Genomic DNA, 16,396 nt, shown 5'->3' with positions numbered 1-16,396 from the left:
AGGGCTTTTACCCCTCCCCCAGACTCCTGTACTTACTCCAATGTGCTGCAGAGTGGGAAATTTTGGATTACTTTTGGAAACCCCCCTCTAAAAATTCTGCCTTTGCCACTGGATCCCCGTGTGTAATTATCGGTGGCTGGTTATCTGGTATTATGAGGTACGCGAAGCATAATGCGCGATAACAGTGGTTAAGTGATGCGGACGTTGGGGCTAATAGGATAGCCCTGGCGAACCAGCTTATACGGCTGGAAACTGACATGTTTCTCAGCCAATAAGGAGCGTCCTCAAAGAATGACTGAGCACTACCAGTATATTATAACGATACAGAAGAACGGATAGTGTGTGTGTGTGTGTGTGTGTGCGGCAGCGTTTCCTCTCACTGTAATGCTGACTGTGGCTCATCATACTGTCACAGTCTGCGGTATTAGCTGACACAAGTGAGAGAAGCCGATGCTGCTTTCAAGGCCTGCCAGACCTCTCCCCTCAGATTGTCTGTGGGAAGCAGTGAGCAACAGGCAGCTACAGTCCGTGTTGTCTGTGGGGCTTTCCATAGGCCGCCGCCCTGCCTGACTTGAAGTATGAGTAAAAAAAATATATATAACATTTAGGAGTTTTTAGCAATGTAGTGTGACCATGCCAGTCAAAAGTGTTGTCATAACACCGCTCTGTCGTATCCCAGGGCAACAAAATAAACCACGGTGCTTGACGACATAACTGACTAAAGGACGTCTGTAAGATGGTGACTCATTTAGTAAAGGTTGCAGAAGGGCAAAGAACCTATTCTTTCGAAAGTGATTCAAATTAGTTTTCAGTAGCAGTCCGTCACCTGCACACACCCACCGAAACACACACACACACACACACACACACACACACACATACACACACATACATATACACACACATTCTGGAGACAGCCATTTTGGATCCGAACTTTAGGTCAATCACTATTTGTCCACATAATGGTCAACATTTTTCATGTGTTTTTTTTTTTTTATTATTCTTTTTTTTCCACTTTTTCGTACTTTTACCATCCATGTGGACTACGATTCGGAACGGTAAATTGTGCCGATGGGACAGGGTACACTAATTGGAGGTCCATGTGCTAGAAGTAAGTTAGAGGGGATACGGTCACTAGGTTGACATCGGTTAGGTAGAAAGGGTCATTTGGTCGACTTGTTTTTTTTTTTTTGAGCTGACATGTGCCGACAGGCATATTTCATGCCCTACCATCCGCTAGGGCGTGGTGGGAGAATAAAAGTGTGCCGAGCCATGCGAGGGGACGCGGTGCTACGTTTCAGTGTCCATGATCACTTTGTCGACATTCGAGTAATAAAAAAGTGAAAAACCCCATATCGACCTGACGATTGTGTCGAACTAATGACCCTGTCGACCTTCATGCTTGTTGACCTAGTGGTGTCGACCTAGTTGGTGTCTATCCAATGATCCATACCCAGTTAGACACCCATAAAAAAATTTAAAAGAAAAAGTCAATGTTTTTATGTCTCAACCATTTCCATGTCGACCTTTATTCCATGTACATCTTGTGCATGTCGACATTTTGAGGTTGACCGAATAACTGTCAGATTGATATGTACCCGTGACCTATCAGAGGGCCAGATGTATCAAGCTTCAAACAGTGATAAACCACTATCCAATCAGCTGCTAACTATCATGTTAGACGGGGTTTGAGAAATGACAGTTGGGGGCCAACTGGCTTGGAGTGTTTATCACTCTCCACTTTATCACTATTTGAACCTTGATGCATCTGGCCCTCGGAGGAGATCATGACTAGTCTCCTGTCCATGCCGTGTTGGTATCACCTGGTCAGTTTGCAGGTTCTGTCGCTCATGAATTTTAATGCGGCCCAATAAAATATGGGTTGCTGTATGAAGCAGTGAAGGGGTTGCCCCTAGCAACCAATACAGCTTCAAGGCAGTAAAGCATTTATCAAGTACCTTCTATAAAATAATCTGTAGGAGCTGATTGGTTGCCATGGGAACTTCTCCACTGGTCCATCTCTCCATCTTCTCACTGCTTGACACATGACCCTCGGAATACTCCTCCATGCAGTGTGTGGCAGGGGTGTACTATTTGGGGCAGCAGTGCTGTTGTGTGTATTCGGGGGAATGAGAGGAGATCATCTATAGGTCTCCAGTAGGTTTCGGATGTTCTTATAAATGTTTGTGTTCCTAAACTTCAGTCACTTGATGGCCCTGGATTAGCGAGATTAATGGAAGTCACTTTCTATTACGAAACGTATTGGTGTTGGCACCCAAGTAGAAGCCAGAAGTGGCTTTGTTACGCTGAGTGCCCTTTCACGCATGCATAATAATGAGTGACTAGGAAAAATGCTCAAACAGGACACATTAGCTATAATAAACATTCCCATGTTATGAGTAAGCACCACGTACAGAGCTGGCCGCGGTAAGATGCTCTCCCCTCTCCCACACTCCTCTCACCGTGTGATGAAACCAGAGTTTGGGGCCTTCTAGATAAGATGTGAAGGTTCTCCTGAGTAAACCGTTGTGCTAGGAATTTATCGCTCTCCTGTTTCACCCTTTGAGTGCCAACGGTGCTGGGAGCGTTTCTCAAAATATCCGCTAAAAATACCAGCGCCACTCACAGAATAAGTAAATACAAATACAGCCAAGTCCATTGATTTGTCGCTGTGAGCAGCGCTGGCATTTTGAACGGATATTTTTAGGATCTCTCACGGCAAAAAGGTTTGCTTGGCAGTATTCACACCAATTTTGACAAATTAACTTGGCACTCAAAGGGTTCATATTCTCTGGACCCAATCTCTGGAGCTTTGGCGGAACTGCTGGCACTTGCAGTTCCATGTCAGCAGTAGGTACACCATGACAAAACGATAGGCCAGATTCAGAGATGGGCCCAATGGCGATGTACTATACAGTGTAGCGTTTGTTTTTTGTCCCGAGATGTTTTTACATTGTCTGTTAGTGTTCATTCTAGCACCCGCCATATTTGAAAACCCATGCAGTTCCTGTTCCCTGCCTGGGGTGTCGCTGTCTGCTGTGGTACTTCTAGCACATGTACTGTATGGTTTGCATATCAGTGCTGATATACAGACCACACTGTGCTAGAAGTACTACAGCAGACAGCGACACCCCAGGCAGGGAAGACCAACTGCATGGGTTTTCAAATATGGCGGGTGCTAGAATGAACACTAGCTGTTGCTGGGGAGCTTTTATTCACAGAGTGAAAGTAGCGGACTGCTTGTGTGAGGTAAAGTGGCGCCTCATACACAGCCATTTTGCACCCATTTTATGTGTGGCCAATAGTCCTGCTTCACTGGCCGTTCCGGTGCAAATCCCGGTGGCTGCAACGTTTGCGTATTTTTGCACAGCAGCTACTAATGAGCAACCACAATGGCATCAGCGTCCATCTGTGAGTCGGCCATTTTTGTTGCTTTGCCATGGTTATGACCATTACCCGCTGACGGCCTGAGGTGAATGAGCAGTAAGAATGCAGAAGGCTGCTCATCCATGCCTGGGCATAATGCTCTCAAGAGGAAATCATTAAAATGGAAGCTTCCAGATTAATGATCTACTTTGGATATTATTGGTGACTAATACAGAGCTACTAGGAACGTGCAGAAATCTCAAGAGCTTACTGGAACTGAAGGCTTCTGAGACCACGGACGGTAATGCCCTCATTTCCCACCTTGTAATGCGGGAGGAGTGCAGATGTAAATGGCCTAAACCATGGGTCCTCAAACTGCGGCCCTCCAGATGTTGTGAAACTACAAATCCCAGCATGCCTTGCCACAGTTTTGCTATAAGGGAGTGTTTACAAATCCCAGCATGCCTTGCATGTTTTAACACTCCCTTATAGCAAAACTGTGGCAAGGCATGCTGGGATTTGTAGTTTCACAACATCTGGAGGGCTGCAGTTTGAGGACCCATGGCCTAAACTATTGAAACTTTTACTTATTGGGGTTGGTTCCATTAGATATGGACTGCCATTTACATCACATTGTTTTTCCATGTGCTGGGAATATGGAGGAATATATTTGTGTTCACCTCTGACTAAAATAAGGAAATATTTTCACCCGTGATCCCTTACCGTACATTGAATTGATGTATTTACAGATCTGTCCATATGCACAAGTGCTTAAACTGCACCAAACAGACCTAGCAGCTGGGCAGCCGATTGTGGCTAGAACCACTTCTGTGTTTTTTTTTTTTTACTTTTTTCCCATCATGCACTGGGTCCACGTATAGCTGGAGGGGGCATATAAATCTGCCGGTACCCGAAGCGTGGGAGTGAAGGTACAATCCAGCTGAAATAAATCAAAATAACTTACACCTACGTAAATTACAGATACATTTAAATGAGGGCATCTAACAACTTCCGGCATTTGTATTGTTCTTACATGTGCCATATGTACGGCGCTGCCAACCACTTGTGGCGCCTCCTAACTAAGATGTAGTCATAATAGTTGGTGTTCATTCTAGCACCCGCCAACTTTGAAAACCCAAGCACTTCGTTTTCCCTGCCTGGGGTGTCGCTGTCTGCTGCAGTGCTTCTACCAGAGTGTGGTCTGTATATAAGCACTGATATGCAAACCAGACCTGTGCTAGAAACAGCACAGCAGACAGCGACACCCCAGGCAGGGAAGAGGAACTGCATGGGTTTTCAAAGTTGGCGGGTGCTAGAATGAACACTAATAGTAATAGCTGTGCATTGTGGTATGGCTGCAGGGAAACGTGTTCCTGTATATACAGTACAGAGGTTACGTTTGCATCCTGGAGCAGAGACCTCTCACATCCCTGTCACACTGAGCACGGTGACTGAGTCCATAAACCCTGGGACGGATTAAGGGCCTAATGGGCCTGGAGCTGATAATGTACAAGGGCCAATTATGAGAAGAGGAGGAGGTGAGGCCATACACTATAAGCCCCCAGTGTCTCCCTAAATATATAAAAATACAAACATTGCAATTGTAATACTTACAATATATAGCCAACCATGTGGCCGTGTGATGTCGGTCTGGTAATTATCATGCTGCCATGGTGAAGGGCCTATTTTTGTGGAGGCCTGGCCTGGAGATGCGGCTCCATCCGCCCCATTGTAAATCTGGCCCTGCTTAAACCCCCTGGATGAAGTGCTCCTGCTGCCTTACCAGATCTTGCAGCCCAGACTTGCCCTTTCCTATGGGAGGAAACCAGTGCGTACGGGCACCACCCTAGTCAGGATTTACTTAATGACATAATCTCTTTGTAGGGGCCGGGTGTGGTGTGTGTACTCTCACTTGCTCACAGCTATTTCTGTACAAGAATTTCTCTCCTATTAAAGATTTAAATAAGACGTTTATGCCATTTCTGTGCCCTAAAGTCATAATACCACTGCACCTTCCTATAAAATGTTTATTACCATTTTTTCTCAATTATAAATAGGCCTACAGCACTGCAGCCTGGTCACCAATGTGCTCCCATGTTTCATTAATTTGTTGTTTGACGTACAGTATGTGTTTGTTTCTTTGTTTTGCTGTAAATGTCAGTCTTGCTAAGTTTCAGTGACTGTTTAGACCAGGCACATCTAAACTTGAATTTCAAACTAGGGGTGGCCATCGATGTTTATAAAACATTGATGATTAATGGCTGATGTCAAATAGTTTTGCCATCGATGGGGGTGAACCAGATGGTTTCCCACCATCGATGTCAAGCTTAAACTAATAGTTTCCTTTTGCTTTTTCCTCAAGGGGCTGGGACACAGAGTAGCTTCGCCCCTGACACACATGAATCCCCGCCCCCCGTATTCTGATTGGCCCACATGCCAATCCGTGAAAGAAAATGGATGGCCATCGATATGTAAAACATCGATGGTCATCATTGCATAGTTATAGACCAGCAAAGGCCAGTTGAACTTTTGCCATTGATGGCGAACATCGATGGAAAAGGCAACGATGGCGATCCCTACTTCAAACTACACATCCCAGCATGCCTTGCAATAGTTTTAGCATTCCCTAATGGCAAAACTGTGGCAGAGCATGATGGGACTTGTAGTTTCATAACAGCTGGAGGGACATGCCTGGTTTAGACCTCTTGATTGCATTACTGTGTATTGGGAGAACCTCTGGAGGAACTCAGGGAGTCGCTGTTACTCACATCCAGGGGCGTAACTAGATATTCGTAGGCCCCATAGCAAAGGTTTGGGGCCCCCTATTTAGCAACTGAAGGTGAGAAATGTATGTAAACATGCTGTTGCTGGAACGGGAGCCTGAGAGGTGCTGCGCACGCATGCGCAGCAGCCCTCCCATGGCCTTTTTGGATTTGGGCAAAGTGCTGCGGCAGGGGGAGCGCGGCCGGCCCCTTTTTAATGAGTTTTGGTGGGCCCACTGGGAAATGGCCCGGTTTCCCAGTGGGCCAATCCGCCCCTGTTTCATTGGCATGTGCACAAAAATGCTGGGCGGGTCCCATGAAATGCAGGTGGTCCATGGCCTGCTTGGGGTGGGCGGATGACGTCACATGATGTCGCCGCCAATTCACCTGGCTTACTTTTAGCAGAGAACAGGAAAAATCATTCGATGGTGAGCTACCATCAAATGATTTCTCCTCTGTCCGGGCGCATCGAGCAGATGCACAGTGAGGGGATCTGCCCAGAGGGGGCTGTGTCTGCGTTTGCCGGGGCAGCGTTAACCTGCTTGATGGGCTCCGAATATCCGCAGCCTAGCGTGCAGTTCTGAATCAGGCCCTGTGTGTGCATGGTATTGTTTGGCCAGGAGTGTTCTGGATTTCAAAGGAAATTGTGTAAGACATTGGGTTGTTCATTCAATCTATCCATGTGTGGGCACCGTTACATGCAGTGTGAGTATAATGCTGTCCTGCATATGTGCAGATCTCCTGCTATGTGTCCTGATCGGATGCGATACATGGCGGGTGCAATAAAAGCATCTGTGCGCATCTGGTTCCAATAGATTATACGTGCTCCACATATGATCCACAGCAGGGGTGTCCAACCTTTCACCTTCCCTGGGCCACATTAGAAAATTTGGTTTGGGCCGCACATAAAATAAAATAACAGTAACGATACCTGTTCATCCAAAAAAACATGTGTGCAGGGGCAGCTGTGATCCCGGTGTGCAGAGGCAGCTGTGATCCCGGTGTGCAGGGGCAGCTGTGGTCCCGGTGTGCAGGGGCAGCTGTGATCCTTCTTGCTTGATGTTCTGCGCTCTCTCCTACTCTGCGCGCTTTACGCCCTGCGCTCTCTCCTGCTCTGCGCGCTTTATGCCCTGCGCGCTCTCCTGCTCTGCACGCTTTACGGCCTGCGCGCTCTCCTGCTCTGCACGCTTTACGGCCTGCGCGCTCTCCTGCTCTGCGCGCTTTACGGCCTGCGCGCTCTCCTGCTCTGCGCGCTTTACGGCCTGCGCGCTCTCCTGCTCTGCGCGCTTTACGCCCTGCGCTCTCTCCTGCTCTGCGCGCTTTACCGTCTGCACGCTCTCCTGCTCTGCGCACTTTACGCCCTGCGCTCTCTCCTGCTCTGCGCGCTTTACGCCCTGCGCTCTTTCCTGCTCTGTGCGCTTTACGCCCTGCGCTCTCTCCTGCTCTGCACGCTTTACGCCCTGCGCGCTCTCCTGCTCTGCGCGCTTTACGCCCTGCGCTCTCTCCCGCCCTGCGCGCTTTACGCCCTGCGCGCTCTCCTGCTCTTCGCGCTTTACTGCCTGCGCGCTCTCCTGCTCTGCGCGCTTTACGCCCTGCGCGCTGTCCTGCTCTTCGCGCTTTACGACCTGCGTGCTCTCCTGCTCTGCGTGATTTACGCCCTATGCTCTCTCCTGTTCTGCGTGATTTACGCCCTGCGCACTCTCCTGCTCTGCGCACTCACCTGCACTGCATGCTTTCTATTCTGTTATCTCTCCTGCTCTGCACGTTCTTTGACCTACGATCTCTCCCGCTTTGTATGCTTTTTGCTCTGCACTGTTTTTTGCCCTGCTCGCTCACCTGCACTGCATGCTTTGCACAGGGCTGCATTAAGGTTTAAGGCAGGGATGGGGAACCTTTTTTGTGCAAAGGGCCGTTTGTATGGGGAAAAAATTCTTCAGGGGCCATATGTAAAAATTTCTCTTACAAATTGTCCTGTTTGCAGCCGTCCCACGCTTCGGCGGCTGCCGCTGAATAGCACTGACAGTCTCCGGCTGCTGTTGATTAAGAGGTATCTCACGAGAACTACCAACCTCACGCGAGATTTCCCCTGTACTTGACTCCCGGCAAAGCCACCGGGCGGGTTGGCGGGCCACTCAGACCGGCTACGGGAGCTGGTCCCCGGGCCTGAGGTTCCCCACGCCTGGTTTAAGGGGATCCCAGGGCAACTAATGCCTGCCTTTGAATTCTGCGCTGCCTACTCTGAATAATCACCGCTGTCCTGCCATGGAGCCTCAAATTCCTTCTGTGCACACTTACTGTCTGCAGTCGGAGGTGGAAGAACCCAGAGATTCATGTAGGAATGTGCTAGGGAGGATCTGCCAAGTGTGGGAGACCTAGCTGCCTCTCACCTGCTTATCTGACGCATCTCTGCTCTACAATCATCCCCACCTCGCCCTCATTCCCCAAACCACCTCTGCTTTCGTTACTGCTCGCTCCATATTCTTTTTCTTATTTGCTTTTTAACGGTCTATTTGGCCCCGTTCCACCCTTCCGCTCTCGCTCTCTCTCGTCACTTACACTCCTGGACACTCTCTTGGCCTCATTCTCTCTTGCACAACGCACTCATTGTTAATGTGTAACATAGATGCCCAGTAGTGTGAGCGTATCCAAGTCTGTGTATGGCTGTAGGAATCCTGCTGTTCTCCCTTGTTGTCTATGAATGTGGTTCACTGTTAAAGCTTCTGATCCCTTCTCCCTCTCTCTCCTCCTCCCCAGGCTGGCAGCGATGGACAGGCCATTGGAAACTGCCCCTTCTCCCAGCGCCTGTTCATGGTCCTCTGGCTGAAAGGAGTTACGTTCAACGTCACCACAGTGGATATGAAGAAGTGAGGCATCTGGTTTATAAAGTTCAGTCTGTAATGCCATATAAATGTTGGTAAAAATATATTGTTGACCACAATAATTCTAAAATTACACAGTAGTGTTCACTTTAGCACCCTGCATTTCCAAAACCTCTTAATCTTCCCTGCCCGGAGTGTCCCTCTCTGCTTTTGTTGCTTCTAGCACAGTGTGGTCAGTATTTCAGCACTGGTATGCAGACCAGACTGTGCTAGAAGCACAACAGTGGAGAGCGACACCCCAGACATGGAAGAGGAACTACGCAGATTTTGGAAAATGCAGCTTACTAGAGTGAGCACTATGCAGTAGCACATACTTGTGGGAGATGCCAATCCTGATGTAAACAAGTAGATACGAAGCTCGCTGCCTGTCAGTCAGGCAGCGAGCGAGCTCAAGTCGCTTGCTGCGGGGGGTCTAAACCTGTGCATAAGCAGAACCCCACCATCGACGGAGGGGCTAAATTTCTGCTCTACAAGCAAGTCTGAATCGGACCCACTGTTCAAAGCAAAGCATGGTGTATTTGCTTTGGACTGTGTTGCCTTTTACCGTTATAGCCAGTGGCATAGTAACAGAGCCTGCAGACCCCATGGTGACTTGGAGACGCTGAGGGTACTGTAGGGACAACTGTCCGGGGCCGCCACGCCGCTGTCCGTACAGCAGCGAGGAGCTGCCGGCCTGAAGAGCAACCTTGTGGGAGAGATGTCTCACCCAAAATGGCTGCCACCTCACAGGAGACAGTTATTAAACCTTTGAGTGTCAAAGGAATTTGTCAAAATAAGTGGGAAAATTGCCAAGCAAACCTTTTTATTAACCCTTTGAGTGCCAAAGTTGCTGTAAGAGATCCTCAAACTATCTGATAAGAATGCCAGCGCCGCTCACAGCGACTGTTCTTTTTTAGGGTCCAATATTTAACAAGACTTCAATTAAATGACTTTGGTTGTTTGTTTTTTTTAGCCGATATTTTGAAGATCGCTTACAGAAACATTGGCACTCAAAGGGTTAAGTATGCTAGAGGTGGCAGTGGCCATTTTGGAAGGAGCATTTTCAATAGTACGAATAATCCCTCCACATAGAATCTAACGGCCAGGGAGGCCTCAATTAGACCGTCCTGTGGGTGTTTTAGATGAGGGCTGACAGCCTGGGGTGATTCACCCTCTCTGAGTGTCTCTGCCCTAGGACGTATTGAAAGGTGGCAGCGTGCCATAGGGCAGAGTCATAAGCTGGCATCGCAGGCGTTCTTTCCACACCCAGCCCACAATAGGCAGCGAGGAGGTGGCAGAGGTTTAGCTGTGAATGTTATTTCTGTCCATCCCTGTATAATACTCCTGACACAGAAGCCTGCGTTATAGGGCATCATATAACCCAAGGACTGTTCTTATATAAAGGCTGCGGTTTATAATCCCATATCTATATGAGAGGTTGTTGGAGCCCATAAAACATATAGGGCCAGAGGCACTAAGCTTCAAAAGTGATAAAATGGAGAGTGATAAACAGCCAGCCAATCAGCTCCTACCTGTCATGTCACAGACTGTGTTTGAAAAATGTCAGGTAGGAGCTGATTGGCTGGCTGTTTATCACTCTCCATTTTATCACTTTTGAAGCTTAGTGCATCTGATGAATAATCACAGTACTACTCTGCAGTATATACTGATATAACAGTAGAGGGCTAATGTGGACATTTTGATCAAACCTATGAGGCTGTATTTGTCATTTAAGCTGGGTACACACTTCATGATAATATGACCGATTATTCCAAATCGTAACGACAGTATTATCTAGTGCAGGCCTGGTCAACCTGTGGCTCTTCCAGTTTGAAACTACAAGTCCCAGCATGCATTGCTAGTGTTTTGCTAATAAGGAATGCTAAAATGGTGGCAAGGCATGCTGGGATGTGTCCTTTCACCCTAGGGATATTCATCTAGAATTCTGTGGATTTAATACTTGTTCCATGTAAACCATCTGATAAGTGTCACGCTATACAATATAGTGCACATTCTAGCACTCTGCACCTGTCATAACCCACTCAGTTCCTTTTTCCTGCCTTGAGCCTGAGATACAGACCAGAGTGTGCTAGAAGCATCAGACTAGAATTTTAACAACTTATTTAATGTTATGTTTAACTAGGGATAGACATTGGTAACCCAACACCTCTTCGTTCTGACATCGTGATGTGAAGGCTACTACCCATCACTCTAAACCAGTGGTTCTCAAACTCTGTCCTCAGGACCCCACACAGTTAACATTTTCCAGGTCACCCGGCAGGTGCACAGGTGCACTCATTACTGACTGACACCTTTTAAAAGATCCACAAGTTCAGTTAATTATTTCACCTGTGATTCTGTGAGGAGACCTGCAAAACATGTGGGGTCCTGAGAACCTGTGCGCTAAACTATTCTAATCCAGGGCATAATTATCGATGCTTACTATGTACACGAAGCAGGCGGAGATTTGCTTACGCGCACTAAAGGTGCATACACACTGGGCGTATTTGCCCATTGTGTATGGACAGCGATGATGCTGAAAATCGCTCTGTGAATACACACTGAGCGATTTTCGCCCGTGCAAGCGATTTTCATGGGGGTGGACAGCTTTTGAGCCTCCATGGAGGCTGGTGCAAGAGGCTTTAGTAAGTAACTTCAGGTTAGATTTAGATTTTAACAACCGTTCTTTATGCCACAGGAAGCCAGAGAGCCTGAAGAATCTCGCCCCCGGATCCCAGCCGCCCTTCCTACTATTCCGAGGGGACCTCAGGACAGATACTAATAAGATAGAGGAATTCCTGGAGGAGACCCTGTGCCCACCCAAGTATGTACTTACAGATTAGGTAATAGATACGTTATCCCACTGAGGTATGAGGCACGAAGTGTCTCGGGTACGGTGGGACGATGATTGGTTCAGCAGATAGAATATGCCCCTTTAGTTGTGTCTCAGTGACCGATCCACCGCGGTCTCCTGGACGCAGGCCTAGTGGCGGAGTTGCACGTGTGGTTGCTAGGAGGGCAGCAATGCGCAGTGTAACTCTGAAGGCGCATGCAGGGGATGAATGTGGTCATTGAATTTGATTCTAGTTTAGGGCATTACTTCCCCTTCCCCAGGAGCTAACGTTTTCTACGTGCGGTTCTGGTTCTTGCTTCACCTGCAGCTCCGCGCGTGGTGTTCTGGTTGGTAATCAAGCACGTGATGGGGATACGGTCATTGGGTTTCGCGACATGCATTAAGGTCGACGTGGTTTTTTTTCTTCAAAATAGTGAATAAAATCGTGTGCCTAGTGTAGCGAGGCACCGTGCCCAAAGCAGGGGGCGCTGTGCTACGTTTCAGTGTCCATGTCGACTGTGTCGACATTTGGGTCAAAAAATTTGAAAAATCCCATGTCGACCTTCCTGCATGTGGACCTAAATGCATGTCGACCTAATGATCCATACCCCACATGATGAACCTGAAGCACTTTATACAGTAACTATAGTTTGTTGCTGGACCATGTATGGAAACAGACAAACGATCCAGATACATGGGGGAATATAGATGCCCAAACAAGGATCCTGACCCTCCCCGTTAGTTCCTAACCATAACCTTCCTACCCCCCTATCTAAACATAACCCTCCTGGCCGGCATTTTAATTCTAACCTCCCCCCTCCCAGCCTGAACTGCCCAACATACCTTTGATCGGGAGTCAGGATTCTGGTGTCTGCATATTCTGCAATGGTCCCTGAGACCCGATTTTACATTGATTTCAATATAAAAATTCCCAAAACCCCCATTTTAATACCAAACCCCCCCTCATGTTTGAAATGCCCCCCCCCCCCCATTGTTAACGCCACCCCACTATTGATGCCAACCCGAAGCGTGGAGAGCACAGCGAGCCCGCGAGGGGCGCGGTACGCGTCCTCGGACCTTTTCATACCCCTATTATTCACGTCGGCGTGGAGTTGATTTTATAAAGTGCGGCGAGCGCAGCGAGCCACCGAGCCCAAAGCGTGGCGAGCGCACGCAGATACCTTCACAGGTATCCGCGTCCCCTCGCGGGCTTCACAGGTATCCGCGTCCCCTCGCGGGCTTCACAGGTATCCACGTCCCCTCGCGGGCTTCACAGGTATCCGCGTCCCCTCGCGGGCTTCACAGGTATCCGCGTCCCCTCGCGGGCTTCACAGGTATCCGCGTCCCCTCGCGGGCTTCACAGGTATCCGCGTCCCCTCGCGGGCTTCACAGGTATCCGCGTCCCCTCGCGGGCTTCACAGGTATCCGCGTCCCCTCGCGGGCTTCACAGGTATCCGCGTCCCCTCGCGGGCTTCACAGGTATCCGCGTCCCCTCGCGGGCTTCACAGGTATCCGCGTCCCCTCGCGGGCTTCACAGGTATCCGCGTCCCCTCGCGGGCTTCACAGGTATCCGCGTCCCCTCGCGGGCTTCACAGGTATCCGCGTCCCCTCGCGGGCTTCACAGGTATCCGCGTCCCCTCGCGGGCTTCACAGGTATCCGCGTCCCCTCGCGGGCTTCACAGGTATCCACATCCACTCGCGGGCTTCACAGGTATCCGCGTCCCCTCGCGGGCTTCACAGGTATCCGCGTCCCCTCGCGGGGCTCACTGCGCTCGCCACGCTTCGGGTTGGCGTCAATAGTGGGGTGCCGTTAACAATAGGGGGGCATTAAACATACTTTTTTAACGATATTCAATGTGAAATTGGCCATATTCACATTGTGACGTATGTCAAATCGGGTTGATCGCATCGCAGGCCATTATAATGGCCCGCGACCGACGCGATCAACCCGATTTTCACTTTAAAAATAATTTAACATTGTTCCCTATGGGAAAATCGCGTTGATCGCATCGTGGCCCCTTATTAGGGGCCGCGATGGACACGATCAACCCGATTTTGTCTTTCACCGGCAAATTAGCTGGTGATTGACAGAAATTCGGGTCCATCGCGTTGATTGTATGCCTTAAGTGCCTTAAACTTAAGGCATACAATCAACGAGATGGGCGCCGTGCTAGGAACCAAGTACCGATCTTTCATCTGGATACCGTCTGACTTTCCTCTATGTACTATTTAGTCTTACATCCTTGTTCTATTGGAGCTACAGATGGAGCCATCCTCATCTAGACGTCTCTGGATAGCCATGGTGAGCCATAGCTATCCCAGGCCTATTGTTCTCAGCTGCAATACAATACATAGAACAATACAGTAAGGGATTAGCAGAGAAATCCTATCACTCACTTAATCCTATAAAAGGGCTAGATGAGGATGGCTCCGTCTGTATGCTGTAAACACAGCCTCAATGGGACGTGGCAGTAAAAGCGATAACTCTGAGATATGTGTCCCCCAGATACCCAAAGTTGGCAGCGAAGAACCCTGAATCCAACACAGCCGGGCTTGATGTCTTTGCCAAGTTCTCTGCCTACATCAAGAACTCCAACCCGGGACTCAACCAAAGTGAGTATGAGTGAGGCCCTTTATAATCTATCAGGGGTCACTACTAGTTTTTGCCCCCCTGCTTCTACCCATTGCTCTCTCTTTATCCCAATCTCCTCCCCCCCCCCAGCTCTGGAGAAAGGGCTGCTGAAGGCCCTGCGGATCCTGGACAGTTACCTGAACACGCCTCTTCCCGATGAAATAGACGAGAACAGCGCAGAGGACGAGACCGTGTCACAGAGGAAGTTCCTGGACGGAGACGAGCTGACGCTAGCGGACTGCAACCTGCTCCCGAAACTACACATTGTACAGGTCTGCTGGATGGGGCAGTGTGTGGGGTTTAATGGACATGGGCTATACTCCATGGGTTCTGTCATGCATCGGTGGCATGTCCAGTATATCCCGAGCACTGATTGGTTATTGGTGTTTAACCAGCGCTGCAAACAGGGAACATTGATTCCTACATAGGAGCATCGGAGAGAGAATAAATGTCACTCAAACCAACCAGCTCCTGAGTGCCAGGTGCAGGTTGTGCTGGAGAAATGACAGAAGTTGACTGGTTGCTATGGGCAACTTGTAGACTTGATCTCTCGCCAAGATTTGGTTAATCTCCCCCCATTATCTACCTACATGTGAATGCGGGATACCTGGGGCGTTCTAGATAGACAGTCAATATGTGGAAAGGATTTCACGGACAAAATGTTGACATGCAATATGTCGTCAGGATCAAAAAAATTTAACTTGAGTTTTTCACGTTTTCTTTTTTGTCCCGAATTTCGACGTAGGTTGCCATGGACACCGTCATTTTTTTGTTGTTGAAAACTCATGTCGACTTTTTGACTGTCGACCTTCCCATTGTCAACCTTAGCCATGTTGACCTATTTTATGTGTCGACCTAATGTGTCGCTCTTCATGGTGTCGACCCAGCGACAGTATCCCTCTGCCGCAGGGAAATCATTTCAGATTTCATGTCATCTCAAAGCCTTGAGTCATTTCTCCGTAAAGGTTTTAAGTCAGGGGTGGGGAACCTTTTTTGTGCCAAGGGCCGTTTGTATGGGGAAAAAATCCTTCGGGGGCCATAAGTAAAAATTTCTCTTACATGTCCCATCGCATCTGATCGCATCAAGTGGTGCCCAGTGCAACACCCGATGTTGCATGCCATCCTGCGATGGACATCGGGTGCTGGAAGAGTGGTGGTGTGTGGCTGTGTAGGCGGGACCGGAGCTGGGGACCATATCGGTGGAGCTTTCAGGCGGCGGGACTTGTCAGAAGCAGCAGCTGACATTTAAACACTGGACGGCCCTCTGATTGATTGGCTGAGAGAGCTCTCTCTCAGCGGCATCAGCCAATCAGAGGGCCGTTCAGTGTATCTGCTGCCGCTGCCGAGTCCCGCCGCCTGAAAGCTCCAACACTCCGGTCCCCGCTACACAGCCGCCGTGACTCCCCTGCTGCTGCGGAGTCCCTCCGGTCCCCAGCATTAAGGTACTGGCTCCCCGCCAGCACTCCGGTCCCCATCCCGGCCCCGCTCACCGAACCCGCCGCTGATTGCATTCAAGCAATCGCATGTGGTTTGATAAATATTCGATAACTATTATGTGCAGCTCATAATATCTATCGATGCGACATTCGACTGCGTGCCTGCGCATCGTGTCGAATGTCAGCTTGAATTGAATGATTGCATGCATTTTTATCGGCCAGATGTGGTCGAAATCGAATGTGTATGGGCAGCATTAGGGGGATATTCAATCCTGGGTCATGACTGTGGGGCAGGCCGTGACCAGTGTTCCCTCTAAGCTGTGCGCACGTGCGCGCGCACACACCTTGACGAGCGTGCGCACAGACATTACAACTGAGCGCACAAAGCAGCAGTGGTCCCTTTTTGCAGTTGTGGACTCAATTAATGTGTGTTTCACCCATTAACTACATTGTGTGAATGTTTAAATGTTTAATATCATTTTGAAGTAAAGTTAACACAAATGCTGAAC

General features: G+C 49.0%; 1 protein-coding gene across 2 annotated transcripts in view; it reads left to right on the top strand.

The window, feature by feature from the left end:
- Positions 1-16,396, top strand: part of CLIC1 (CLIC family member 1) — a 40,095-nt gene that overhangs the window by 21,305 nt on the left and 2,394 nt on the right. The window contains exons 1-5 of one of the 2 annotated variants that reach the window (XM_083160057.1): positions 8,239-8,460; positions 8,883-8,992; positions 11,685-11,810; positions 14,326-14,432; positions 14,542-14,723. In XM_083160057.1, the coding sequence (XP_083016183.1) occupies positions 8,937-8,992; positions 11,685-11,810; positions 14,326-14,432; positions 14,542-14,723 (471 nt within the window). In that variant the 5' untranslated portion in view covers positions 8,239-8,460; positions 8,883-8,936. Of the gene's footprint in view, positions 1-8,238; positions 8,461-8,882; positions 8,993-11,684; positions 11,811-14,325; positions 14,433-14,541; positions 14,724-16,396 lie in introns of those variants that run through there. The other variant, XM_083160056.1, reaches the window with a different exon arrangement.

Source organism: Crinia signifera, chromosome 9 (assembly GCF_055691185.1).
Source record: "Crinia signifera chromosome 9, ASM5569118v1, whole genome shotgun sequence".
Taxonomy (NCBI): domain Eukaryota; kingdom Metazoa; phylum Chordata; class Amphibia; order Anura; family Myobatrachidae; genus Crinia; species Crinia signifera.
The sequence above is the reverse complement of the archived record's forward strand: the minus strand, read 5'-3'. Positions and strand labels throughout refer to the sequence as shown.